The 27,695-nt window shown below is 38.5% G+C and overlaps 1 protein-coding gene across 1 annotated transcript; it reads right to left on the reverse strand.

The window, feature by feature from the left end:
- Positions 1-20,286: 20,286 nt before the first annotated feature.
- On the reverse strand, positions 20,287-22,008 carry LOC141698507 (BOI-related E3 ubiquitin-protein ligase 1-like). The gene is made up of 3 exons (XM_074503213.1): positions 21,525-22,008; positions 21,155-21,435; positions 20,287-20,937 (listed from the first exon to the last, which is right to left on the reverse strand). The coding sequence occupies exons 1-3, from the start codon at positions 21,628-21,630 to the stop codon at positions 20,413-20,415; spliced, it is 912 nt and encodes a 303-aa protein (XP_074359314.1). The 5' UTR covers positions 21,631-22,008; the 3' UTR covers positions 20,287-20,412.
- Between the last annotated feature and the right edge of the window lie 5,687 nt (positions 22,009-27,695).

Consider the following 27,695-nt stretch of genomic DNA (forward strand, 5'->3'; position numbering starts at 1 on the left):
GACATTTAGTACCATTTTTGATATTTTCGTCGTTGTCCTTGACATTGTACCTGCAACCACCCATGCAATTCGACGTTCCTTCTGTAGATAAGGTCGTACCTTCTTGCTAGTCTTACCTACACCTAGTAAGGTAGACATCATTCCTCGCGCAGCTTCCGATAAGTAATAAGAATCTTCTCGCAACGGGGTGCCTTTGAAACGTGCATCATTGGTTCTTCATAAGCTTTCATCAATTGGTTGCCTCCGATGTGGGACTCGTTCTAATACCTAATTCTAATTTAAATCGTAGCTTCTCTTACACAAATTCTCACAAGAATCGATCGCATTTTCTTTAAAACCACATGAAAAGTAGGGTATCATACCCAGTCTCCGTCGATTCCTCATTATTGTAGGATCAATATACTTATAACGTTGCGATATTTGCCTTACACTTCCCTCAACAATCCTGGTTTACCAATTCCATATCGGACCCGCTAACCCTAATTCGCACTCAACTCAACTTAACATGAGTATGTCTAGGGTCTTTCCTATCGTGTACGACCTATCATCCCTATCTTACTCTCACTTATTCTTATTTCAGTGACCAATAACCTGCAGCTCTTGATACCAACTTGTAACAACCCAAATCTGGGCTCAAGATTTATTGTCATGAAACAATCTTTACATAAAATAAAATAATAAACAATTAACCCCTTGAATCCGGATCGTTTACAGGTTATGGTATGAAATAAGAAACTAACCTTATACAACTCACAACAACTAAAATACAAGCGTAAATACCTTTGTACTAATGCTCTTGTCATAATCTTCTAACATCTTCAACCTCTCGCAGCGGAGATTTCTCTAACTTCTGCTGTCTATCAACGCTATTCACTTTTATCCTTATCTGTTTCTGGCAGAAATAAGAATTTAGAAAGCAAGAGTGAGCAAAAAATGCCCAGCAAGTATATAATTTGAGTTTCACGCATTAATACCAAAGGAAAAACTTTCGGACAAAATCTAAAAACAATTTTAAATAATTCTATTTATTTGAGTGAGTTGAGCGAATAAATGTTGGTTGTCCCCAACCTTTAACTATAAATCCAAAAATGACAAGCGATTCCCCGATTCATCTCCTTAATCAGGGTTTTGTCCGGTTTTGGAATCATAAAACCTTTCGAGAGAGAATGCCATTAATGGCGATCAACAACAAATTAGACTGGACACTAGTTCACACTTATATCCTACTGATCAGTCAGGATACAGTGCATATCTATACCTACCTGTATAGATCCAGTCGGGTCCCCAGGCACTACGGCCCATCTCAAGGCACCGATTATGTCCCGGTCCTTAGGATTAAGTAAAAATTAATCCCACACATCATCATTATCCAACCCGTGGAGTATTTTGATGTCAAATCATTTTGAATTCAAAATATCCCAATTTAGGGTTCACAAATAACCCGAAAGAATGGGTATTTGCTCAAGAGAGCAATCGAATTATAGGAACAATAATGAAAAGAACATGCATAATAAGAGTAATTGCATCGAAATGTAAAACATTTAACTATTCTGAACTTAGAATAAGAATGAAGAAATAATTGCTGTATTTTAAAAGAAAAATCAGGAATACTTGCCTCAATAAGCTTTAATCGCTATTACTAGTTGACATTGGTTCGACTTGAACGTTCGGCCTTATCGTCAAACTATTATCCCATTATTGATACGATCCCAACACTTAGGCCCTTCGATTGGAACTTCGATAATCTCAACATCTAATCGCTAGATCACTCCTAGTCCAACGTCAAATCCCGGGTCTTCCGAATAGGACTTACAGGGTTAAAATACCTTAATTCAGATAATCGCTTCGCTTAACATCACATCACTATCCTATTCTACCCGTACGATTTCAAAATCCAACTTATATTTATATGTATTATTTAAATACATATAGCAATTATGATTCACATCTTTGAAACTTGGTTCGGTGTTTGTTTCCGGAAAGTACTTACACTCGTCATTTTGGAAAATAGGGTGATCAATTATTCATAAAATATTTTTGTCATGACACGTAATTTGGGTTCGTATAATGTAATTATATTTCCTCGTTCGATGTCTCCAATAATTACAGGGTACGTCCCCGTATTTCTTGGAATTAATTTCCCGAAAATCGGGCAGCGTCTCCTTTGTTTATCGGCCTACCCGTCAAACATCCCGACGTCAAATCAATCACAATCAACAACAACATCCAATCCAACTTACAATCCCAAACACCAGTGCAACTTCAATTATTTATTATTATTATTCGTACTTTTATATTTTTGTTTCGTATTTTTCGTTTCGCAATTAATTTTTACCGAACTAATTTTATTTAATTAATAAATGTAGGACTGAGATAAAAATCATCATCACCCACTGTCGGCTCGCCGTGGCTCATCGCCGACGGCGGTAAAATTCGTCGGTGCCCGATAAAATCGGGTTTCCATACGAATTCCACTGATTAATTATTATAATCTCGCACGAATTTACTTAAATAACAAAATATTAATCAATTAATTCCTGCAGAATTAAAATTGTAAAATTTAATCAATTCGAACAACATTGTATCAAGCAACATCATCGAAGCCAAACAGGACTCAGGCAGGGTCACCGGAAAATTCACCGGTGGCCGGGAAAAGTGCAACAACCGCAGCCGTAAACACGGACACACACACACATGATTCACACACGCACATACACGACTTACACACACAAAAATGCACACACACGAACACTGTAAACACATATACACATATAGATATAGGTGTATACATGCAAGAATCGGAGCTACCAGCCCCAAAGAGGCGACAACTCACCTGAAAGGTAAGGCCGCCGCGGCGGAACAAAGCAACGGCGCAGAGGAACCAGCAGAGAAAGAGAAGAAAAGAAATAAGAAAGAAAAAGGAAAAGAGAGTTAGGAGAGAGAGATGATAGAGAGAAAATAGAGAGAGATTCCGGAGAGATTTGAGAGAACGAGAGAGAGAGCGTGAGAATTGAGAGAGAGACAACTGAAATGGGGGTGGGGAAAACGGGGGTTAGGGATTTTATTCTATATTTTTTTTTCTTTGTTTTCTTATTTTATTTCCGTTGTATCCCGTTTCGAACAGCAATCGCGAATTTATCATTACATATCGTGTGCAGAGATTTATCGGAAATATAAAATAATTTAAAAATAATTCTAAATATTTTTTAAAATATTCAAATATTTATAATTAATAAAATAACATTTTGAAAACATTTTCAAATCGCACATTTGACACGTATTTTACAGTTTAACAATTACACGTGCGATTTAATAAAATCCAGAATATTTCCGAAATAATTTGAAAATTCTCAAAATATTTCAAACTTAATAAAAAAAAAATTCATAATTTTTGAAGTATTCTGGAATTAAATACTGATTTTACAATTAAATGAAATGAGAAAATCATTTAAAGATAGTTATTCAATAAAATACTGATTTCTAAATTTTATAAATTCCTAAAAATAATAGATAAAATTATAGGACAACCAAAATAATTTTAGAAACAATTTTAGCATTTATAAAAATAAATATTCAATAAAATCACTTTTAAAAATGAATTAAGTTCATACAGCTCGATAATTAATTACAAACTTAATCTCCGCATCCTACAAATCATAGACAATTAATAATACAACAACACATAGCTGACAGAACCATCACATATTTTATTCATTTAATAATTCGATGATTATATTTATATATCGTATCTGAAAATAGGTTACTTAGCCGCTAAGTAACTAAAAAGACGATACGATCTTAATACCAAATTTGGATAATAATCAAAACAGAGCTTCCTATAAAATACTTTATACGAAAATAAGGTTATAATGTCTCGCCATTTTAGAATACGATTTTTTATCGATATATAAAATGATTAGCGTATCGAAAATTTCACGCCACCGTACCCCGGATCGGAAAAGTCAAAACACGGAAAGTGTTCAGAATTATCAGATTAGGTTATGAAGGAGTTTTCGGAAGAGATTCGGGTTGTAAAAACGCAAAAACGGTTGAAGTAGGACGATTTGGGATTCTAAAAAGTAATTTTATAATCACGTAAAATAATCATTATTGATTATATAAATCCTTATAAAATCACATAACACTCCAAAAATTACCAGAAAAATACCAAAACTATCTATATTTTATTATGGATAATTAAAGATTAAAATATCCTAATTTTATCAGAAATAAACACCCAAATATTAATATTAATCATCAGATACTTCACCAAAATTCACATAATAATTATTTATTGATAAAAATAATTACATAATATTTTTCGGACGTTACAATTAATGCTCTTCCGTTAGGGTAAAGATACGGACGAATGTTAGATGAGGAAATAAAGGGATCCGTTTTGATTCCGTCTTCCAACGACTGGGAGAAAGCTTGATGGGCCATCGACCCAATGGTCTTGAAAGTTTTTGGGCCTTCATTCGTTGGGTCTTGTTGTACATATAGCCAATAATATATATATATATATATATATATATATATATATATATATATATATATCTTAATGTTTCAAACACAGACCAGTCGGCCGTTGTTGTGCAGTAGATTCATATCATCATCAATTTAATTCAGTATCAATACAGTAGCAGTAATTGTAGCAATATCATCATTATGCATATTGTCTTATGCATGTTCTTTTTAATACGTGTTGAAAGAGGAATTTGAAAGCAAAAAAAATTGAAAAATATCATCAAAAGCAAGATCTGTAACGGTTATTTTTTGCTGAAAAATTGAACAAAGCGTAGTGTTTGTGTTTATTAGTGGTTAAGATTGTTTAGCGTTGATGGTGGCTCCTTTTGCGCTCTCAACTTCTGACCCCTTATAATTTTCCTACATATCCCTATTTATAGGAAATCAAGCCAACATTATTCTTGGGGAACAAAAAACTTAATGGGCTTAGATTTCTCATCCCGAGACCTAGTGGGAAACTTACTGGAAACCGCCTTCTATTAAATTTAGGATTGTCCATCGGTGAGGCCTAACCAAAAAGGTCAAAGGCTCGTCCATGGTTTTGATATTTCATGGATAAGGTATCTCCCCAATCGAGGATAGCTCTCCGCTACCAGCTGTTTCTCTAATTCGTGGACGCAGATATAAACATGGTTTACCCCAAATGTTGGACGCATCCTTGTCTCCTGAATAAGGAGCCCCTACCAGATTACAGGATAAGTGATCCCAAGCTTTTGGGTGAACAAGATACTCTGAAATCTCCAAGCCAGTACACCGGTTGACTAAAGAGATAAAATTGTCAAAGCACACACCAAAAATTTACCCCACATCCTCAATAAGGACACTCATTGGCTATATGAGGAGGCCTTCCGTTCGGGCATATCCCGGAGGTCTTTGACCACGGATACCGCCTTCTTGTGATTGCATTATAAAAAAGAGTTTTTCAATAAAGTACCTGCAAAAAATACGTGAGTAATAACTCATGATTATCCTCCTGAAGTGTCCAAGTAGCCTGTCCAAGCAATATGTTAAATCACATTCGAAACAAGTAGAATGCAAGGGTGCGCCCTAACATTTTTTTATGTTCGCTCCGCCCATTATCATCAGTTTTCTTACTATTTTATATCTTTTTGTACGAAGGGTGTACCCTTTCTTTTAGGGTGTCCCTGACTTTTATATAAGGAATACGTTAAGGAAAGAGGACAAGCCCTATCTTGACTAGATCTCGATGTCTTTATCCTAATCTCATTTAATTGATCCCGATTTGAGCTGGATTATTTTTATACCAAGTTTTGGCTTAACAATACGTACACTTCTAAGGAATTACTAGACCAATTATGTATATCGTAAAATTGAATTGTTCTTGTCTTGTGTAAAGTGTGGATTTATTAGTAGATTATAAACGAATTTTCTATTGTGTGGCATGAGCACATATTAAGCATGAAATTTAATGAATTTATTTGATTTTGATAGATCCATATTTATTAATCATAGTGGACTTAGTGCATACACAAAAACTCCACCAATTAAAATGAACAGAATTGTGCTTAGTATGTGTCAATGAACATACTTTAGAAAAATGAAATTATAAAAAGGATGAACACATTTGTGGAATTATACTTGTCTATTAGTGGTGGTTGATAGTTCTATTGCTGATCACACATCTTTTAACTTTTTAATTCATTTACAGGCCAGTCAGGGGGTTGATTACGCGTACAGCTGCTGTAACTTAAACTTCTGTGTTGGATTTGTGTAACTGAAGTGAATTACAGAAGACATGAGTCATGAGTCATGACTGCATGTTTTTATTTCGATTTTAAAGTGACGGTCACAGATGCACCTTCATTTGCATTTGTAGAAATATAATTTTTAAAAATTTCAGTTTTATAAATTGAATTAAATACGTTAAAATAATTTAGTCCAATTTTCGGTTCAATTTATACATAAGTTCTGTTGGATTACAAAAATATTAGCAATTTATTTTTTGATTAATTCAATTTAATTTTTGACCGAACCGACTAAATGTATAGTGTAGAGGATACTCATCCATATGTAATGCATCATGTGCTATATTTTCGAATTTTGTATTGTGCCGAAGTTTATATTCGGAATTAATAAGCTTCAAACTATGTTAATAATTTAATATCCTTTACTTGAATTTTTATTTAAATTGTATATATTATATAATAGTGTTGGCTATGGGCCCAATAAGGCCCACAGAACGAAGGCCCAACAGAAGATCGAGCTAATGGGCCGAAGGTCCACCAAGCCCGTAAGCCGAAGGCCCGCAAAGAGCCTCGGGCCAAGGCCCATCTTTCTTCCCAAACGTTGGACAACAGAAGTGACATAACTCCCCCTTTTCACTCCCTCCTTAATGATGAGTAACGAATGAGCATTCATGACCTGGAATGGGTATAAAACCCCTTGGAAAGTAAGACAAAACATAGACACATTCTCTCTAAAACACTCTGCTTTTCTTGTATTTTCTACCCACTTTACAACCAGGTACTTATTCTTACATCGGAGGTGAATTGGAGGTACAAACCCTCACATTCTCTTCACTTTCATGTCTAAGCAGAAGCTACCTTCACGGAGGCCGAAGCCTGTTCATCCATTCGAAGGAATCTGGGCGTAACATTTGGCGCCGTCTGTGGGAACTACGAGAATTACAAGCCGAGATAACGAGAGTATGACATAAATAATTCATGAGCATTCGCCGCCACCTGGTTTTACCGATAAAGGGCAACCATCCACCCTAGTGGATAGAGATGGAGTCATCACATTAAATCCTGAAGAAGAAGCCATGCTCCTAAAGATCCGGGCGGAAAAGGCCGCGGAGAAGGGAGACACCAAAAGTGACCAAGCAGAAAGGGATGCAGAAGCCTGCACTAAGCGAAGAGAGGCTGATACGCTACGACTGAAGGCCCTGCAGCTTCAAAGAGAAGAAATTGAACTGCAAGAAAAGACCCTACGTGAAGCATTGCAGGCCGACGAGCAGGGAAGAACGAATAAGGATAGGAGAGATCGAAGGGTGCATGACGAAGAAAATGAGTCTGACTCTGATTCGCATCCCCGAAGGAAGAGGACGAAGCAACCCTTCTCATCTCAGACGAGGAGCCCAACGGATCCCGCCTCAGGCTCACTTTCCTAGAAAAGGCCTTGTTCGGTGATAGGAGGGCCGACAGAGAACCGGTCGTGACCCAAGAAATTGAACAGTATCGACCCCCTCCAGGCGAAGAAAGGTAATTCCCTAAGATGAGTGAGTTCAGAAGGAAGGGAGACCCTGAGGACCACTACAAAAAGTATGAGTTGCTAATGATTAGGATGGGTCGTAATGATATCATGTTGTGCAAAATGTTCAAGACCTATCTGAAGGGGTCCGCTTCGATGTGGTACAAGTCCCTTAAGCCTAGGTCTTTTGGATCTTACGAGCAACTGAAGAGGAAGTTTCTGATATACTACTCGCACCTGTGCCGAAAAGCGAAGGACACTGAAGCCCTGGTCTACTGCAGACAGAGAGCAAACGAAGAGTTGGGGGATTATCTCGCTCGGTTTAAGGAAGAAGCTGGGATGGTTACTAATCTGGACAAGGTCAAAGTAATGGGCTTCTTGACGGCGGGGCTGGACCCCTATAAAGGTAAAAAGCTTCGTTCATCTCTTTACGATTTTCCCCTAGATCCCTGAATGATATATATGTGAGGGGCGAGAACATTCACCAAAAAATGGAAAGTATTAGGGGGTATAAGGACACCCAAAGGGATGACCGATCGAATCGAGCTGACAAATACGAAGGCTCAAGATCAGGCTCTGACCGAAGGGATGGTAGGAAAGAAGAAAGAAAAGAGATGGATCGCGGGGCCGAACGACGACGAGATAGAGATTCGGCCGTATTCACCCCTTTGAATGCGCCAATCTCAAAGATTCTCCATGAAATCAAGGGCAAGCCTGGGTTCATGCGACTGACAAAAATGAAGGTCCCAAACCATAAGAAGAACCCCGAAAAATTCTGCGACTACCACAGGGATAAAGGGCACAATACTGATGAATGCTATCACCTCAAAAGACTAATTGAGAGTATGATCAAATATGGCGAACTTAATCAGTTCGTCTGAGATCTGAGAGACAGAATGGGGCTGAAGGAAAACCAGGAGGAAGAGATAGAAGTTGAAGAGCCGGAACGAAGGGATAGGATCAGGGGAAAAGTAAAAACTATATGTGGGGGAAACATCCTAGATAAGGATAGTAAGACAGCCAAGAAAAAGTATGCCCGACAGGTATACAATCTCTATCAGTTCGGTTTGGCGAAGCCCCACATGTCCATGACCTTCGGCACTGAGGACTACGAGGACGTCATTAGCCCACATGAAGACCCCCTCATTATTGTACCTATCATTGGGCAGAATAAAATATGGAAGGTGATGGTGGATACCGGAAGTTCGCCCAACATATTGTTCCATAAAACCTACTGCAAGATAAATTTAGTTGGAGAACAGTTGGAGCCCTGCAATGAGGCTCCTCTTTACGTCATCGGAGGGCACCCCATACAGTTTGAGGGAACCATCACGCTTCATGTCCTCCTAGGTAAGTTGCCATATACTGTTGAAAAGCCAGTGAAATTTTATGTGGTACGGATTGAGAGCCCATATAATGCCATATTCGGAAGACCCTTATTGTCGACTTTTGAAGCGGTGGAATCTATACCCCATCTTAAACTCAAGTTTCCAACCGAGAAAGGGGTAGGAGAAATGAGGGGCGATAAAAAACCGCCAGAATCATAATGCTTGAGGACCTGGAAAAGGATCAAGAATATGAAGGGTCAGACGAAACCGGGAAAAGAAAGAGGGTCGAAACCGAGCCCAGTGGAAGCCGTGAAATACTGAACATTGAGTTGGAAAAGTTTAGAGCGGATCTCTCAAGCCCGATCACCAAACCCGCAGCGGAAACCGAAGAGGTAGAGCTGTATGCAGGTCATTCGGGAAAAATGTTTCGGATAGGAAAAAATATGGGGGCAGATCTGAAGGAAAAGGTAATAGCTGTCATTCGACAATACCATGATGTGTTCGCCTGGGGCCGGAAGACATACCTGGTTTTGATCCCAAGACGGCTAAGCACTGCTTGAATGTACAGCCTGAGGCCAAACCGGTGAAGCAAAAATAGAGGACATTCGCAGTCGAACGACAGAAGGTTATAGAAGCCGAAGTTGAAAAACTATTAGAAGCCAATTTCATTGAGGAAATTGAAAACCCCGACTGGTTAGCCGATGTGGTAGTTGTCAAGAAATTAAATGGGAAGTGGAGGATGTGCGTGGATTATACGGACCTCAATAAAGCATGTCCGAAGGACCACTACCTCTTGCCTAGCATGGACCAGCTGATAGACTAACGGCAGGATACCAGGTACTTAGTTTTTTTGATGCTTTTTCTGGCTATCATCAAATTGCTATAAATGATAAGGATATGCCCAAGACAGCATTCATAACTCCGAAAGGGACTTATGCTTATATTAAAATGCCCTTCGGACTAAAGAACGCTGGAGCCACATTCCAGCGAATGGTAAATAAGGTCTTTAAAGAGCAAATCGGTCGGAACATGGAAGCATATGTGGATGACATGATTGTAAAATCACGGTTTCAAGATCATGCCGAAGACTTGGAAGAGTGCTTCGAGATTCTCCGGAAAAACAACATGAGGATCAATCCAAGCAAATGTACCTTCAGAGTCTCCAGTGGCAAGTTCCTGGGCTACATGGTTAGTGCTTGGGGGATAGAAGCGAATCCTGAAAAGATCGAAGCAGAAACATCTAGAAGCTGACCGGCCGACTCGCCACCCTTCGGCATTTCATCTCCAGATCAGCCGAAAAGGCACTCCCTTTCTTCGCCGTGCTTAAGGGGTCAAAGACTTTTGAGTGGGGGCCCGAGTGCCAAAGGGCATTCGAAGAAGTGAAAGAATACATTACTAAGGCACCACTCTTAATGAGGCCTGATCCGAAGAAAATTCTCTAGCTTTACCTGGCTGTGTCCGACAGAACCCTAGGGGCGGTGCTTGTGAAAAACTATGAAGGCAATCAACACCCTGTGTTCTATGTGTCCCATGTCCTCAAGGATGCAGAGATGAGGTACCCCAATGCCGAAAAATTTGTTTATGGGTTGGTTATGGCCTCCCGAAAATTGCAACATTACTTCCAAAGCCGAAAGATTCAAGTTGTCACCAGTCAACCTTTGAAGAAGATTTTAACAAGGCCCGAAGCCTCGGGAAGAGTAGTAGCCCGGTCCATCAAACTTGGGGAGTTTGATCTTGAGTATGTCCCCAGAACGACGATCAAGGCCCAAGCTCTAGCTGACATTGTGGTCGAGTGCACATTCTCGGGTCCACAGAATCTCACTCCCGACGAACAGCTCATTCGGACCCCTGGAAAATGGAAACTCTTTGTAGATGGGTTGGTAGCTAGGAAAAAGTATGGGGCCGACTTAATAATTCCAGCCCCGAAGGGTTCAAGATATGCCCTGCTATAAGATTCGACTTTCCTCTGACGAACAATGAAGCAGAGTACGAAGCACTCCTCGCAGGGATGAAGTTGGCCCGAAGCCTTGAGGCGAAGCACCTAAGGGCCTTCAGTGAGTCTATGCTGGTTATTAAGCACTTCTCTGGAGAATCTGAGCAAAGAGACCCCCGGACGAAGGCTTACGCCACCAAGGTAAAAGATGCTTCTCTGTCATTTGTAACTTTTGAGCTAAGTCAAATTGGCAGGGAGAATAATAGACGGGAAGACGCCCTTTCCAGGCTAGCTTCGGCAGAGACGCAGAGCCTAACTAGTTCTATCTACCTCACCGAAGCCAAGACGCCTTCGATCGAGAAGAAAGAATGTCTGAAAATTCACCAGGGGAATGATTGGATGACTCCCCTAAGGAACTTTCTGGAGAAAGGTATTCTACCTCCAGACCGAAGGGAGGCGCTAAAGATAAAGTACAGAGCATCGAGCTACACTTTCATTAATGGAAGGATGTATCGCCGATCAGTCAGTCAGCCCCTCCTTAGATGCCTAAACACCAAAGAACAACATCAGGCTCTTGAGGCAGTGCACGAAGGAATTTGTAGTGAGCATCTGGCTGGTCGGTCCCTCGCCTTCAAAATCCTTCTCCAGGGATTCTTCTGTCCAACCTTGAAGGTAGATACCATCGAGTACGCCAAAAAGTGTGTACAATGCCAGTTGTTCACCACTGTTCCGAGGCAACCCCCAGAAGAAATGACTTTCATTCTAAGTCCTATTCCGTTCGCCGTGTGTGCCGTGGACATAGTTGGCGTTCTCCCAACTAGCACGAAGCAAGCAAGATACTGCATAATTGCCATCGACTACAAGACCAAGTGGGTCGAAGCCCGACCATTGTCGGCGGTAACCGAAAAAGCAGCAAAGAAATTCTTCCTAGAGCATATTATCCTTCGATTTAGGATTCTGAAAATTTGTATCTCAGATAATGGGACTCAGTTTATTGGAAACAAGTTTCGCAAGTTCCTGCACCACTTCGGAATCGAACAAAGATTTAGCTCAGTCGCCCATCCGCAAGGGAATGGGGCAATCGAAGCGGAAAACAAAGTGATCTTTCGAGGTATCAAGAAGAGGCTGGGCGAGGCTAAAGGAAGATGGTCAGAAGAACTCCTTTGGATCTTGTGGGCCTATAGAACGACCCCTAGGACTTCAATAGGGGAAACTCCCTTTAGAATGGCCTATGGGACCGAAGCCCTAGTTCCAGTTGAAGTGGGATTGGAATCATACCAAACTGAGGTCTACAATATGGAAACTAATAGCTTTGGACTAAGGGCGAACATGGACTTATTGGAGGAAGAAAGGGAAGCTGCCCACCAAAGGAACATGAAATACTTTCTACAGGAAGCCCAGCATTATGACTCCAACATTAAGAAGAGGTCGTTCGGAGTAGGGGACCTAGTCTTAAGGAAGTTGGCTGCTTCTATGCCCACCAAACAAGGAAAGCTTCAGCCTAACTTGGAAGGGCCTTATAAGGTGATTGAGGTCATTCGCCCATGAACATACAAGCTTGAAACATTAACAGGCGAAGCAATTAAAAACACCTGGCACGCTAGTCGCCTTCGGAAGTTTTATCAGTAAGAAATTTCCTTTTAAAGTTGATTTGTACTTTGAGTTCTATATATAAAAAGTGTAAGAAGTTTAATCATAAATGAAACTGCACTTTGTCAAATTTCTTTATTAAATACCAAATGCTTGGCCGACGAAGTATTATCTAGGGGCGATTCAAAAGAAGATAAACCCTTCGGCCAACACATTTGTTCTATTTACGAACGAAGAATGAATGAATAAGAATCTAGGGGCAATCCCACTAAAGTCAAACATTATTCGCTCCTCCACTATTATTTAACTTGCAATAGATCCACGGTCAGGACGAAGGAAGAGTCTTTAGGGGCGACCCTGAGATAAGACCTTCTCCTTCATCCTTCCCTAATTATTTAAAAAAATAAAGAAGGGCGACGAAGCTTTGGTCTGGGGGCAATCCTAAAGAAGACCAGCCCTTCCTTCGCCCACTACAAGCTTTTAAAAGTCTTAACAGCCCGAAGCCACCTTTGGCCTTTAACACTTGAGGCCGTAAAAGGTAGTAAAGAATTAAAATCGCTAAAGGATAAAGCCGAATATGCGATTAAGATTCATTATAATTGTTAAGGCAAACGATAAAGCCGAAGATACAATTTGTTTTATTAAAATTGCTAAGGCGAATGAATAAAGCCGAAGATGCGATTAAGATTCATTACAATTGTTAAGGCAAACGATAAAGCCAAAGATATAATTCGTTTTATTAAAATTGCTAAGGCGAATGAATAAAGCCGAAGATGCGATTAAGATTCATTACAATTGGTAAGGCAAACGATAAAGCCGAAGATTCCATTCATTTTATTAAAATTGCTAAGGCGAATGAATAAAGCCAAAGATGCGATTAAAATTCATTTTATTGCAATTGTTAAGGCAAACGATAAAGCCAAAGATATAATTTATTTTATTAAAATTTCTAAGGCGAATGACAGCCAAATACGCAGCTAAAATAAAAGATAGAAACAATGCTGACAAAAGATGAAAGATGCATTAAAATATAAAGCCCGAAGGCTAGTTAAATTATAAAAGCTCGAAGGTAGGAGTATCAATTATAAAAAATGAAATTACAAGTAAAGAAGATGAACGAAGGAAGCCGCTGCAAGAGTTGGGTATGACCATGGAAACACCAACGAAAAATTTTACAACAAGATCATCTTCAGTCATGTCAAGCACCTCAGTGCTGGAGGCTCAGGCCTGAGGGTCTTCATCCGAGAGCTCTTCGTCTTCACCGGAGGAGACATGAGGGGCTTCAACTGTTTGGCCGGCTGATAGGATCCTCCAGGCTATCGTCCAGCAGCTGCTTATAATCCCAATTAAGGTCGTGAGCCTTCTCCAAGACATAGTCAACGTCGAACTGGAAGCAGTGCTCTTCCGTCAGGTCCAACTGTTTCTTCATCTTTCAAAGCTCCTTGCGGGACTTCTTCAGCTGGACATTCCGGTGGCGATCCACCGGTTCGCCTTCCCAAGGGCCTCCTCTAGCCTGGTCATGTCTCCCTTCACCGCGGTGGCCTGACCGTCCAGCACCTCGTTCTGGGTTTTCACCCTCCTGAGTTCCTCCTCGGCCGCCATCACCCTCCTTTCCAGCTCCTTCACCTCGGCCATCCGAGTCTCCATGTCCCGCACTTTGTCCTCCACGGCCGCAGCCCAAGGAGCAGCTTGCAAAAGATACACAAAGAAAAATGTCAAACGAAAGAAAAATAATACACCGAAGGGAAAAAGACGAACTAAAACAAATACGTACCAGGGACAAGAAGGAAAGAAGCTCAGTACAAGCCTCGGTCGGAGAAGCTGAAGTAAAGGTCGGAAGATCGGCAGGGAGCTGGAGGCCGTGGCACAAATCCGAAGCCACCTCCTTTGTAGACTGCCTCGCCGGGTAGACAGTATGGTCGGACTTCAGCACACCCCATCCGGGGAGATAGGACTGAACGACCCCCTCCCGACTACGAGTCCTCTTTGTGACGGCCTCAACCCGGGGGTCAGGAGTTGGCGTCACCAACATAATTACTAAAATATAAACAACAAGATTATTATTAATATCTACTAACTTGACCCCAACCAAGAGGATCCAGGTTCAAGTATGATTCAGGTTCATATTATTACAACCCATTTATTCAACATCTAACACACTCTAACTTTATTCAGCAACTCGTCAGACCGCACGTGGCCTGGCAAACACTACCTCAGAAGAGCCGGGTCCTGAAGGGGCGGAAACACAGGTATATTTGACTGGTCTTCTAGGCATCTGCGATACATATAACAGTTTGCAAGGGTGAACATAATCGCTCAGCAGTACCAACATATGAATAACGGAATAAAAATAGTAATATAAACAATAATAGAAACAGAGCTATAATCCTGTCAACAACATTATATAATGAAAATCTGAGATAACTGGATATCACTGACTAGCATGCTTATTCAAAACAATGTAGTAGTATGCTGTGTAAATACCAGAGTCCAATTTTAGCATGTTATTCACATTTATAAAACCACTGCATCAACTACTTATACCCTTACGGGAATCACAAATCCAAATCAGGTACATAACGGATATGTGAAGACAGCTGATCAGACTATCAACACCAGACGGCTCTAACTGCCATCTCATTTACCTGTTCCGGAACTTAGAGACTAGCTAGGTCTCGGACCTGCTGGACTAATCGGTTATATAATGCGTGCAACCGAATTAGCCTCTTACGCCACCTCATAGGCCTACTCTGGCCCTTATGTATCCCATATCTGATCGTTTTATCCAGTTTTCAAAATACTTGTACCTATCTCATTTTCAAAACCATTCGTTTTACCAGCACACCTAAAAATCTAGTTTGCAAATTATTTCATTCGAGATAGGTATTTTTGAAGTTACTTTTCCCCAAAATAATTTGAAAATAGTGATTTATAACTACGGGGGATACGTAACTTAAATTTTTTCTGTTCCATTACGAGAATAAAACATTTAGCTATTCATATATACTGAACCATAAAAGAATGGTCAGGGGTACTTGCCTTGTAACACTTTCGAGACTCCAAGTAACTCTTACATGGACTTCGGATGAAGTGGAACTCGACTGGAACCTATGAACACGAAATACCCTAATCAGTTATATTGACATGCTTGATATCCTCAAACCCTAATAATCCAACCCGATACCCCGACTCGTATAGTTATTATACACATAATCACGTAATCACGTAATCCGAACACAAATAGGGGTAACATGTATAACATAAGTACACACGTTTACACATATATATTTAGAAATTTTTGGCAGCAATTCCTTTGTTTATAAGCATACCCGTCGATTACAATCGACGTCAATAGTCACAACAATCCACAATATCAATTCCACCATTTTATACAACGTACACCACAATACAATTCGTAATTAATTATTTAAGTCCGAAAGTATTTTTCGTGAATCATTTTATTTATTTATAAAATTTAGGACTTAGAGCAACGTCATCATCGTCCACCGTTGACTCACCGAAGTTCATCGTCAATGGCGGTATAATTTATTGGTGCCCGTTATGTTACGGGTTTCCAAATAAATTACACCGATTTATTCGACTAAAATTAATAATTCCCTGAAATTAATCAAGTAATACGAATTAATTTAAACCAATTGAACCAATTGCAAGTAACAGAACAGGGCAGCATGCGCTGAACGCACCACCACAGAACAACAGCAAACAACCAGCAAAACACAGGGATGGCCGGAAAAGACACAGCCACACCACACACAACACCAACGCACACATACACAGTCACAACACATATCATACACACATATATACACAAGGTATATATATATATATGCATGCAACAAAATAAACATCCAAGCTAAGCATAAGCGGCGGCTCACCGAAAATTAGCCTCAAATAAGCGACCGGAAACGAGCAACAGGAAGAAGAACGAAGAGAGGAGGAGGGGAATGGAGACAAGAGAGAGAGAGAGAGAGAGAGAGAGAGAGAGAGAGAGAGAGAGAGAGAGAGACAACACAGCCGAGGAACAAAAGGAAAAGGGGAAACCCCCCTGTGGTTTATTTTTATTTTATTGTTAACTCCCCTCCTGACACGTATCAAAAAAAATGGGATACGTGTCAATTTGACACGTATCCAAACAGTATTTAGGGCCAATTTCGTAGTTATCGAACCGCTGTGACTTTTAAAATAGTCTCAATAAATTATAAAATTCCCTTAAAATATTATAAATATCCTGAAAATAACAAAAATATAAATTTTAGAATTTTTTGAACAAACTTTGGGGCGCAACAAATACCCGCAAATTAACGAATAACGAAACAACGCGCAGGTGAAAATAATCCAGAAAATTTCCAAAATAATTTTAAAATTTCCAGAATAATACGAACTTAATAAAATATGAGTTTCACGATTTTTGAAAATTTCCGGAATTAAATAAGGATTTTACAAATAAACGCAACCAGAAAATCATTTAAAAATAAATAATCAGTAAAATATTGATTTCTAAATTTCATAAAGTTCTAAAATTAATTATTGAAATTATAAAATTTTAAAACCAATTTTAGAAATAATCCAAATATTTATGGAATTAAAACTATAATAAAAATCACTTTTATCGGCAAAATAAAATTGTATAACTCACTAGTAAATCGCGCAATCCAACCCTCATATCAACACCTCACAAATACATAAATAACGATCAGCAACTGTTGCAAAAAATCAATACACACATTTATTTAAATATTTATTCCACTATTACACTTTTAAATATTAGAATAAAAAGAAAAATACACGAGTCGTTATACTCTTAGAGGGATTCCCCTCCCTCACAACCTCTAGCTCATCCTCCCCGTCCCCTCCGGAAGCTGCTGGGGCTTGGCGAAGCGGCTAGACCCTCTCAGCCTCGGGCCTCTCCTCCGTCTCCTCGGAGGGATTTGGCGTGGCTCTTCCTTCAGCAGCCTTCTTCTTCGCCGCCTCCTCCGCGGCCCTCTTCTCGCCCGTCCTGGCCTTCTTCCTTTCAATCAGGGCCTCTCTGGAAGACACTGAAAAACAAGGCAAAATACGTCAGACCAACAAAGAAGACAGATGAAGGAAAATATGAAGGGACGAAAGAAAACTACTAGACAAATAATAAAAACAAAACTATGATAGACGAAGGAGAAGTTTGTTACCCCCACCCCACAAACTTAGCAGCCAGTCTCTGTCCCGAAATTCTTCGGGACCTAGCTTGCTCACGCGGATATCTACCAGGGCCGCGTAATCCTTCTTTTCCCTCTTTGTTAGACTCAGCACAAGGAGCAGCGAAGGATTCACATCCCGCCAGACGGATATTGGGGCCAGCCTCCGCCCACTCACGAAGCACCAATGAGTGTGGGTGTTCTTGTTGCTGAAGTTAGTGACCGTCCAATCCGTCCGGCCAGCCCGACGAGCGATAGTGTAAAAATTCGGGCTCTTCCGGTTCCTTCGGAAGTCATAATGCCACCAGAATAGCCTTGGAGTAGGAGTGACTCCTGCGTGAAGGCATCTATTCTGGAAGCAGTTAATGTGGATGAACCCGTTGGGGTCCATCTGCCCCAGAGCGATCCCCATTTTCTTAAAGAGATGCTTCACTATCTTCAACGTCGGCACTCGGAAGCCGCACTTGAACGCCGCCTCCGAAATCCCGACAGCGCAGTCGCCGTACCTCTCCGACACTCCGGGAGTATCGTAAATCCGTTCATTCTCCTTGGTGGCGTAGATCTAGAAGAAGTTTCGGGGGACGAAGAAATAAGAATACATCTGAATTATTCTTTCATTCGACAGCTCCAACCGGTTGTTCGCCGCCGGATAATTCGCCGCGGAACCGAAGAGATCCCGACACGTTCTCCTCGGGCGAATGGAAGATGTTCCCGCCAAGCTACCTGACCTTGGATCCCAAGTCTCTGGAGGGCGATTCGCTCGGTCCATGTCCCTGTATTCGAGAACAGAGAGACATTAGTCCATGTACTTGGGACAAGACAAAAGAAAAATGAAAAGATAAATGGCCGAGTACATGTCCTAAAACCGAGCGAACATAATAAGAATTTGGAGTCGGCTCCCGAAGGATGTTCCGAAAAGGCAAGTTTCCCGAAGGAAGTTTTTGCCCCCAGAAACCCTTCGTCTGCCTTCTTAAACTCCAAACCGCACATCTGCACCCTGGGTCGGCTCCCCAAGGACGTTCTTAAGCCAAGAACCCCCCGAAGAGAGTTCTTGGCTAAAAAACGCCTTGCATGCCATCTTTAAACCCATGGGGCACCCCTAGAACTAACAAAACCTAGAAAACTCCTATTACCTACCAAGGAATGCCCCATAAACCAAAAGACCCCAAAACACACTTAAAAGCCCAGGAAAACGACCACTGGACTTGCATGTAAAAACCGTAAAACTCAAAAACTTGCATGAAAATGTAAGGAACACTGAGAAAAGAAAGGGGACTTACTGATTTGAAGATGCTCCTGGATTGAGATGGGGTAATCTGGAAAAGTCGAGTTGTTGTTGCCCGTGATTAGAGAACTTGACGACGTTTGTTGAGAAACCGGAGGTGTTAAAAAGAAAAAGAAATGCACAAATGGATCTTATATAGGCGCCCAAAATGAATTCAAAAAGCGACGTTTGGGGGTTTTTAAAATAGATATCCCAGATTGAAACAGTTGAGATTCAATGGCTGAGATTGGGCTATGAAACGACGTGCCAACAACTGTCATTTTAATGCACCACAAGTTCCCATAAGCTTGCCACGTGTACGAACGAAGATCGAGGCGAAACAGAAGCAGTCACCCTAGGGTTTCTTCGCCCCAATATGGGCCAGAACTAATGTCCATCGGCCCGCCCGAAGGCCCGGCCGAAGGACAGGGACATGTTGGCTATGGGCCCAATAAGGCCCACAGAACGAAGGCCCAACGGAAGATCGAGCTATTGGGCCGAAGGTCCTCCAAGCCCGTAAGCCGAAGGACCGCAAAGAGCCTCGGGCCAAGGCCCATCTTTCTTCCCGAATGTTGGACAACAGAAGGGACATAACGTCCCATTTTCACTCCCTCCTTAATGATGAGTAACGGATGAGCATTCATTACCTGGAATGGGTATAAAACCCCTTGGAAAGTAAGACAAAACATAGACACATTCTCTCTAAAACACTATGCTTTTCTTGTATTTTCTACCCACTTTACAACCAGATTCTTATTCTCACACCGGAGGTGAATCGGGGGTACAAACTCTCGCATTCTCTTCACTTTCAGGTCTAAGCAGAAGTTACCTTCACGGAGGCCGAAGTCTGTTCATCCATCTGAAGGAATCTGGGCGTAACAAATAGACAAGAGTTTAAAATAATAACACTGATCCCATTTGCCATTTTTTTTATAAAATGCAGGAATAGAGAATCTGAAGAATGAACTCATGTACACAATATAATAAAATAGACGATAAATAATATTTTTATAACTTTTCAGAGCATGTCTATATATAAAAAACGTCATGTTCGTATTTTTAAAAAAATTTACTAGCGTGTAATTGAAAAAGTTACCATGTACACACATGACATGGTCCACCAAAATATTACCAAAAATCAAGAAATCAGATGAACCATCTACAAGTTACGAAACGCATGAAATAATTTCCGTATGACTCAGTTTAGGAAAATGAAAGGTGACTTATCCAAGAAGTCCCACCTTACAAATTTATTTTATAAATAAATGTGATTTAAATTTAATCTTATTGCCACATGTTTCTATCCTCATTTTGAACTCTCAACCAGCATGGCCAAATATGCGCTTGCAATTTGTTTGTATTGACCCATTATCGAAGAGACACCTCCAAGCTAGAGCTTTTAAACGACAAACATATTGGGCAAGTTGAAACGACGCCGTCACATTCACGACACAAACATAAATGCCGACAAGGCAACACCACCACCGATGCAACTCGTTTTTGACACGCCTTGCAACTGGGTACGCTCCTCACCTCGACCCGTTCCGGGTCAATATACGCTGACTCGGCATCCCCGGCTGACCCTTCGCCTGATACGCAAGTTAGCCCCACGTTTTGCGTTTGTGCGCATCCACGGCTCATCATCGCATTTTGCAACTGGGCTTGTAGTGCTGCTGCTGTGGCCTCTTGGGCCTTGGCCCTAGCTTTCCAAACCTGCGCCTCCGCGCTAAAATGCGCCGCCCTTGCCTGAAGTTCAGAATTCCGGTGAAAGGCTTTTTCGATCTCCAAATCTTTCTCTCTCATCCTCTTCGCCACGGCTTCCTCGGCCGTCTTTAGCAGCGCACGATAGTGTGTTTGCCTCATCTCTGCTATCTTGCGCCTCATCTCATGGAGCTGAACAAAATAATAATTCGAACCGTTACAAAAATTAAATAAAATCAGAAGTTAAAGAATAAAAAAATTACTAGTCTTAAGTGGCATTGTTTTTAAAAATTCTGATTAGTCGTCCGAATACTTGATTAAATTCGAGTGCACTTACTTCCAATTTCCGAGTACAAATTGACAGTATATAGTGAAAAATAAATGCAAAATGGTAACATTAAATTTGTACCTGAGCTAGAAGAAACTGATCAATTTCATCGGTCTGGTGTTGTATTTGGGTGGTAACATCTTGTTGTAGCATTGATACTGCAGACTGATTTTGTTGTCCGCCGAAAGATAGACCAAGACCGGTGGAGACGACGGTGTTTGGCGGCGGGGAGTGGAGCTGACTGAGGTCTATAAGTTGGTGGTGTTGCATATTTGGAGATGAGATTCTTAAATTCTTTGGTGGTGGAGGAGGTGTTGCATATATTTCTCTTCCTCTCTTTCGGGGATTATTGCTATTATTCACTGATGTTGAATGTCAATAATGTTATACAATAGAATTGCAATAATATATTAAAAAAAAAAACGCGTAATTTATTGGTATGTAGAATTACCTGTAGGAGTATTGTTGAAAACCAAATGGGGATGATCAAGAAAGTTTCCTGCAGCGCCACCTGGTTGCGACGGCATCGAGTAATCAAATTGAGCTTCAACAGCCATGTGTGTGTGTGTTTGTAGGCAGTTGAGTATTTGAATATATGGAGAGGAGGAGATGGTGTATATATATATATGAGAGCTAAAGAAACGTTTTGAGTGAAAATAAGGTGTAAAAGGAAGGCTAATAAATGAGAGGGGGAAACAAATACTAAGCAAAAAAGAAAAAAAGATGGCGTTGAAAACCAATTAAGGCGGATTCCTCGACATGCATATATTGAATTTGAATGTACATGTCTGTGTCTCCTCTCTAAACGGAGAGAGAGTTAAGAATCATAAGCATGTGATTTTACATACAAGAAATGGTAGTACTAGTAGTACAGTATATTGTACTAGTAATCTCCTCTTCCCTTGTTGTGGTTGTTGCCTCTTCATGCTTTTGCATTTTCTAGTTTCTACCTGTACTCTACCCTTTTAAATATCAATTTTCTAAACCAAAACTATATTATATGAAAGAATTATAAGCTATTCCTGGTATCTGCGTTATTATTCTGAATCCCCTCCAACAAAAACATTCACAATCTTATCAAAGTTTGGTACACATTTTTTCTATTTCTTTTTTTCCACACTTCCTTGTACGTTATTTTACTTTTTTAAATTCACTTTTGGTGATCAAGTAAAAAAGATATCTATCAATTTTTTTATTATTAGAATCAATATATTAAAATTTTCATTGGTTATGAAAGAAAAAAAATGATCATTAGATTTTAAACTAAATAAATATGATGAAATATCATGTATAATATTAAAGAGTTTTTTTTTTATAATAGGTAATCGCACCCGCTATCTTTAGGTGCGCACCGACTACACCTACCGGCGGGCTCACCAATATTAAAGAGTTTTAGATTTTAACATGATAAATTAAATATTTATATAGATTCCAGTAAAGGGATATATAGGATATATAAAGGGGTATTGTATTCTATTTCATATTTTTAATAGTAATATCTATTATCTACACTTTATTTATTTTATAAAAAAATTACATGTTAAAATTTAAATAAATACAAATAACAAATATTATTAAAGTATCACGAAAGAGGCGTTTTTAATTTTAACCAACAATATATCCTACACTATTTTAATAGATTTTAAAAATATTTCTGGCTAGCATTTTTTCGTGATATTTAACTATGAAATTCTAATATCTTTTTAAATTTTGTTAACCGGCCGATACTATATAATATCTAATTACGTAACATACAAATGATCCATATTTAATCATATAACCTACGTACTACGATTGATCTATAAGGAAAGTATTTTTTACAAAGAAGTTACATAACTAATACTAGCCTACCAGTGTGATGTACTAATTATAATATTTGTAATTTTAATATTTTATTATTTTGTAAAACTAAATGACAAAAATAATGGTTATATATTATTGAGATTAATGAAGTTAAAATATTTACGTATTATTTGTTATGTATTATATTATTGAATGATTCAAAATTTAAATAGTTAAAATAAAAAGTCTTTTTTGTTTTAGTTATAAACAGGTGCAGACTATAGGAAAGTGGGAATCTTGAATATCAGTGTATGCGGATGATTTGCTATTTTTTTTGTTTTTTTCTTGATTTATTAAAATTTTGTTATATTATAATCTGAATTAATAAAATTAATTTCGGAAGTGTTTAATTTCATACCAAGAAAGAAATTGAGTGCTATTAGATATAAAGCTGAATTATAATTTATAGAGTTTATAGTTATATTAAATACATGATTTATTTATTTTAATTAAATAAGATTTATTTAAACCTTTTTTGAAATATATTAATCTATTTTTTTAAGAATGTGTTAACCGATCAATCAAATGAAATTATATTTTGCTTATTTATAATATAATAGTACAGTATAGATTTAAAATATCAGCGGAATACAAACTTTACTAAACTAAATTGCCGTATAATCATGTATGTATAAAATATTTTGTGAGCTAGGTTCTGTCAGTTTCTTCTTTGGTCTTGTTCCCAGTACTGGCCCAGTCTTCACCTTATTTTAATAAACAAGTAATTAGTACTCTATCATGCATTGCATGTCCTCATCTCCCAGTTTATTTGGATAAGAACATTTTCAACAAACTTTTTAAATGAGTTTTTAATAAAAAAAATAGAGAGCATCAATAAAATTGTAACTCCAAAATACTTTAAATATTATATCTATTTTTTGTCGACCCGGTCTTCGTCCCAGTAGGTTGACTTCAACATGTAAAGAAAAAAATGTGAGGTATTGATGATGATCAATGAATGAATATGTTAATTGTGATTTGGCTATGTGTACTCGTTGTGATGTTCAATTGGAGAGGATGCAAACATTTAGCTGATTATTATATTATAAATTCGAATTTTGCTTGCAAGTTTTTACCTTTCACTTGAAAGGGTTTTTCTTGTTTTAAACACTTAAGATTTTATTTTCCTATTTGAATTTGATTTTTGACTTTTTTCTATTTGGATTTCGTTTTTAAATTTGTTTCTTGGAATGATTCAGATATTGGCTAATTCAAGCTGATATTGGATTTCTATTGGAATCCTATTGAGTTTGGGTTATTGTCTAAGCCTATAAATACCCTTTTCATGTAATCTTTTAAGAAAGACAATGGATGATATACAAATTTTGTTTTGAGATAAACTATGAGTAGTTTTTCTTTTCCCTAAACTTCAATTACTGGATTGTTTTGAAGATTAGATTCGAATTACTTAGTTTCTGGATTGATCTAAGCAATTTGAGATTCAAAGTTCACGTTTCTGGATTGGTCGTGTTCTTTTGAAATATCCTCTTCTTCTCTTATCCATTTTCTTCTTTTTCTTTTCTTTCTTTGTGGAGAGATCCACATCAATTTGGTATCAAGAGTCAAGGTTTTTTCTCCAAGTTCTTAATTGTTGGGAGATCTAGGTTTCAAAAAAAATTACTATTCACGAGTTACTGTTCACGGTATCGTTAACGAGTACTGTTCATAGGCACTGTTCCTGAGTACTGTTCACGGCACTGTTCACGGGTACTATTCATCAAAAAAAATTCAGATTTTTCTTATGGCTACGGATGAATTGCTCAGAAAATTACTTGGAAAATTGGATGAGATTGATAAACGTACTCAAAAGTTTGTTAATTCAACGGAATCGAGGTCTGATGAATTGGATAAAATTTTAGTTAAGGTGAAAGATAGTGATGAAGTCTATGATCCTGGTATAGAGCTTGGTTATTTTACAGGTTTGGGTAGCATAGATGATTTTGTTGAATGGGTTACACAAGTCGACAAGATTTCTGCTTATACAGGTTGGACTGAGATGAGAATATTCAAGATTGCAGCGCTTAAACTTACAAAGAAAGCAGGCTTGTGGTTTGATAATCTAAACACAAAAAGAGTTAGATCTGGAAAAGAAAAGATTATGACTTGGACATCCCTGAAGAAGAAACTTTGTGCAAAATATATTCCTTTGCATTATAAATTCGAATGTATAATGAAGATGACATCCCTCTCTCAAGGTACTATGAGTGTTTCTGAGTATACTTCTGAATTTTATAGATTGCGCCTTATTTGTGACTTGGAGGAGACGGAAACAATGAAAATTGGAAGATTTATTCGTGGATTGAATTTTCCAATTTATTGAAAGGTTAAATCAAGTCCATGTATCTCGTTTAATGATGTATGCAATCTTGCTTTGGAATTTGAATCTTTTCAACAAGACGAGAAATTGAAGTCTTCCCTTCACGAGTTTACTCTTTCAGAAGAAACTAAAGAAGAAGACTTTGTCAGTGTGGAGAATGTCGCGGATCTTGTTGCTGATTACCATGTGTTACATGTGGCGACTACATCAAGTTTGGATGAAAAGGATGAACCAGTTACAAAAGAAGCTATGATAGAGAAGCATGAAGAAAGACAATGGATGATATAAAACTTTTGTTTTGAGATAAACTATGAGTAGTTTTTTTTTTCTCTAAACTTCAATTACTGGATTGTTTTGAAGATTAGATTCGAATTACTTAGTTTCTGGATTGATCTAAGCAATTTGAGATTCAAAGTTCACATTTCTGGATTGATCGTGTTCTTTTGAAATATCCTCTTCTTCTCCTAACCCTTTTCTTCTTTTTCTTTTCTTTCTTTGTGGAGAAATCCACATCAATTTGGTATCAAGAGCCAAGGTTTTTTCTTCAAGTTCTTAATTGTTGGGAGATCTAGGTTTCAAAAAAAATTACTATTCACGAGTTACTGTTCACGGTACTGTTCATAGGCGCTGTTCACGACTACTGTTCACGGCACTGTTCACGGGTACTATTCATCAAAAAAAATTCAGATTTTTCTTATGGCTACGGATTAATTGCTCAGAAAATTACTTGGAAAATTGGATGAGATTGATAAACGTACTCAAAAGGTTGCTAATTCAACGGAATCGAGGTCTGATGAATTGGATAAAATTTTAGTTAAGGTGAAAGATAGTGATGAAGTCTATGATCCTGGTATAGAGCTTGGTTATTTTACAGGTTTGGGTAGCATAGATGATTTTGTTGAATGGGGTACACAAGTCGACAAGATTTCTGCTTATACAGGTTGGACTGAGATGAGAATATTCAAGATTGCAGTGCTTAAACTTACAAAGAAAGCAGGCTTGTGGTTTGATAATCTAAACACAAAAAGAGTTAGATCTGGAAAAGAAAAGATTATGACTTGGACATCCCTGAAGAAGAAACTTTGTGCAAAATATATTCCTTTGCATTATAAATTCGAATGTATAATGAAGATGATATCCCTTTCTCAAGGAACTATGAGTGTTTCTGAGTATACTTCTGAATTTTATAGATTGCGCCTTATTTGTGACTTGGAGGAAACGGAAACAATTAAAATTGGAAGATTTATTCGTGGATTGAATTTTCCAATTTATCGAAAGGTTAAATCAAGTCCATATATCTCGTTTAATGATGTATGCAATCTTGCTTTGGAATTTGAATCTTTTCAACAAGACGAGAAATTGAAGTCTTCCCTTCACGAGTTTACTCTTTCAGAAGAAACTAAAGAAGAAGACTTTATCAGTGTGGAGAATGTCGCGGATCTTGTTGCTGATTACCATCTGTTACATGTGGCGACTACATCAAGTTTGGATGAAAAGGATGAACCAGTTACAAAAGAAGCTATGATAGAGAAGCATGAAGAAAGACAATGGATGATATAAAACTTTTGTTTTGAGATAAACTATGAGTAGTTTTTCTTTTCTCTAAACTTCAATTACTGGATTGTTTTGAAGATTAGATTCGAATTACTTAGTTTCTGGATTGATCTAAGCAATTTGAGATTCAAAGTTCACGTTTCTGGATTGATCGTGTTCTTTTGAAATATCCTCTTCTTCTCTTATCCCTTTTCTTCTTTTTCTTTTCTTTCTTTGTGGAGAGATCCACATCAATTTGGTATCAAGAGCCAAGGTTTTTTCTTCAAGTTCTTAATTGTTGGGAGATCTAGGTTTCAAAAAAAATTACTATTCACGAGTTACTGTTCACGGTACTGTTCATAGGCGCTGTTCACGACTACTGTTCACGGCACTGTTCACGGGTACTATTCATCAAAAAAATTTTAGATTTTTCTTATGGCTACGGATGAATTGCTCAGAAAATTACTTGGAAAATTGGATGAGATTGATAAACGTACTCAAAAGGTTGCTAATTCAACGGAATCGAGGTCTGATGAATTGGATAAAATTTTAGTTAAGGTGAAAGATAGTGATGAAATCTATGATCCTGGTATAGAGCTTGGTTATTTTACAGGTTTGGGTAGCATAGATGATTTTGTTGAATGGGTTACACAGGTCGACAAGATTTCTGCTTATACAGGTTGGACTGAGATGAGAATATTCAAGATTGCAGCGCTTAAACTTACAAAGAAAGCAGGCTTGTGGTTTGATAATCTAAACACAAAAAGAGTTAAATCTGGAAAAGAAAAGATTATGACTTGGACATCCCTGAAGAAGAAACTTTATGCAAAATATATTCCTTTGCATTATAAATTTGAATGTATAATAAAGATGACATCCCTCTCTCAAGGTACTATGAGTGTTTCTGAGTATACTTCTGAATTTTATAGA

This window comes from Apium graveolens, chromosome 11, assembly GCF_009905375.1.
Source record: "Apium graveolens cultivar Ventura chromosome 11, ASM990537v1, whole genome shotgun sequence".
In the NCBI taxonomy this organism is placed as follows: Eukaryota; Viridiplantae; Streptophyta; class Magnoliopsida; order Apiales; family Apiaceae; genus Apium; species Apium graveolens.

What these genes read in the sequence shown, in the direction of transcription:
- LOC141698507 (XM_074503213.1), bottom strand. Translation starts at nt 21,630, where the DNA reads ATGGCTGTTGAAGCTCAATTTGATTACTCGATGCCGTCGCAACCAGGT. An exon ending in TTTCAACAATACTCCTACAG is followed by an intron (nt 21,436 to 21,524) that starts GTAATTCTACAT and finishes ATTCAACATCAG; the next exon opens with TGAATAATAGCAATAATCCC. An exon ending in ATCAGTTTCTTCTAGCTCAG is followed by an intron (nt 20,938 to 21,154) that starts GTACAAATTTAA and finishes TATTTTGTTCAG; the next exon opens with CTCCATGAGATGAGGCGCAA.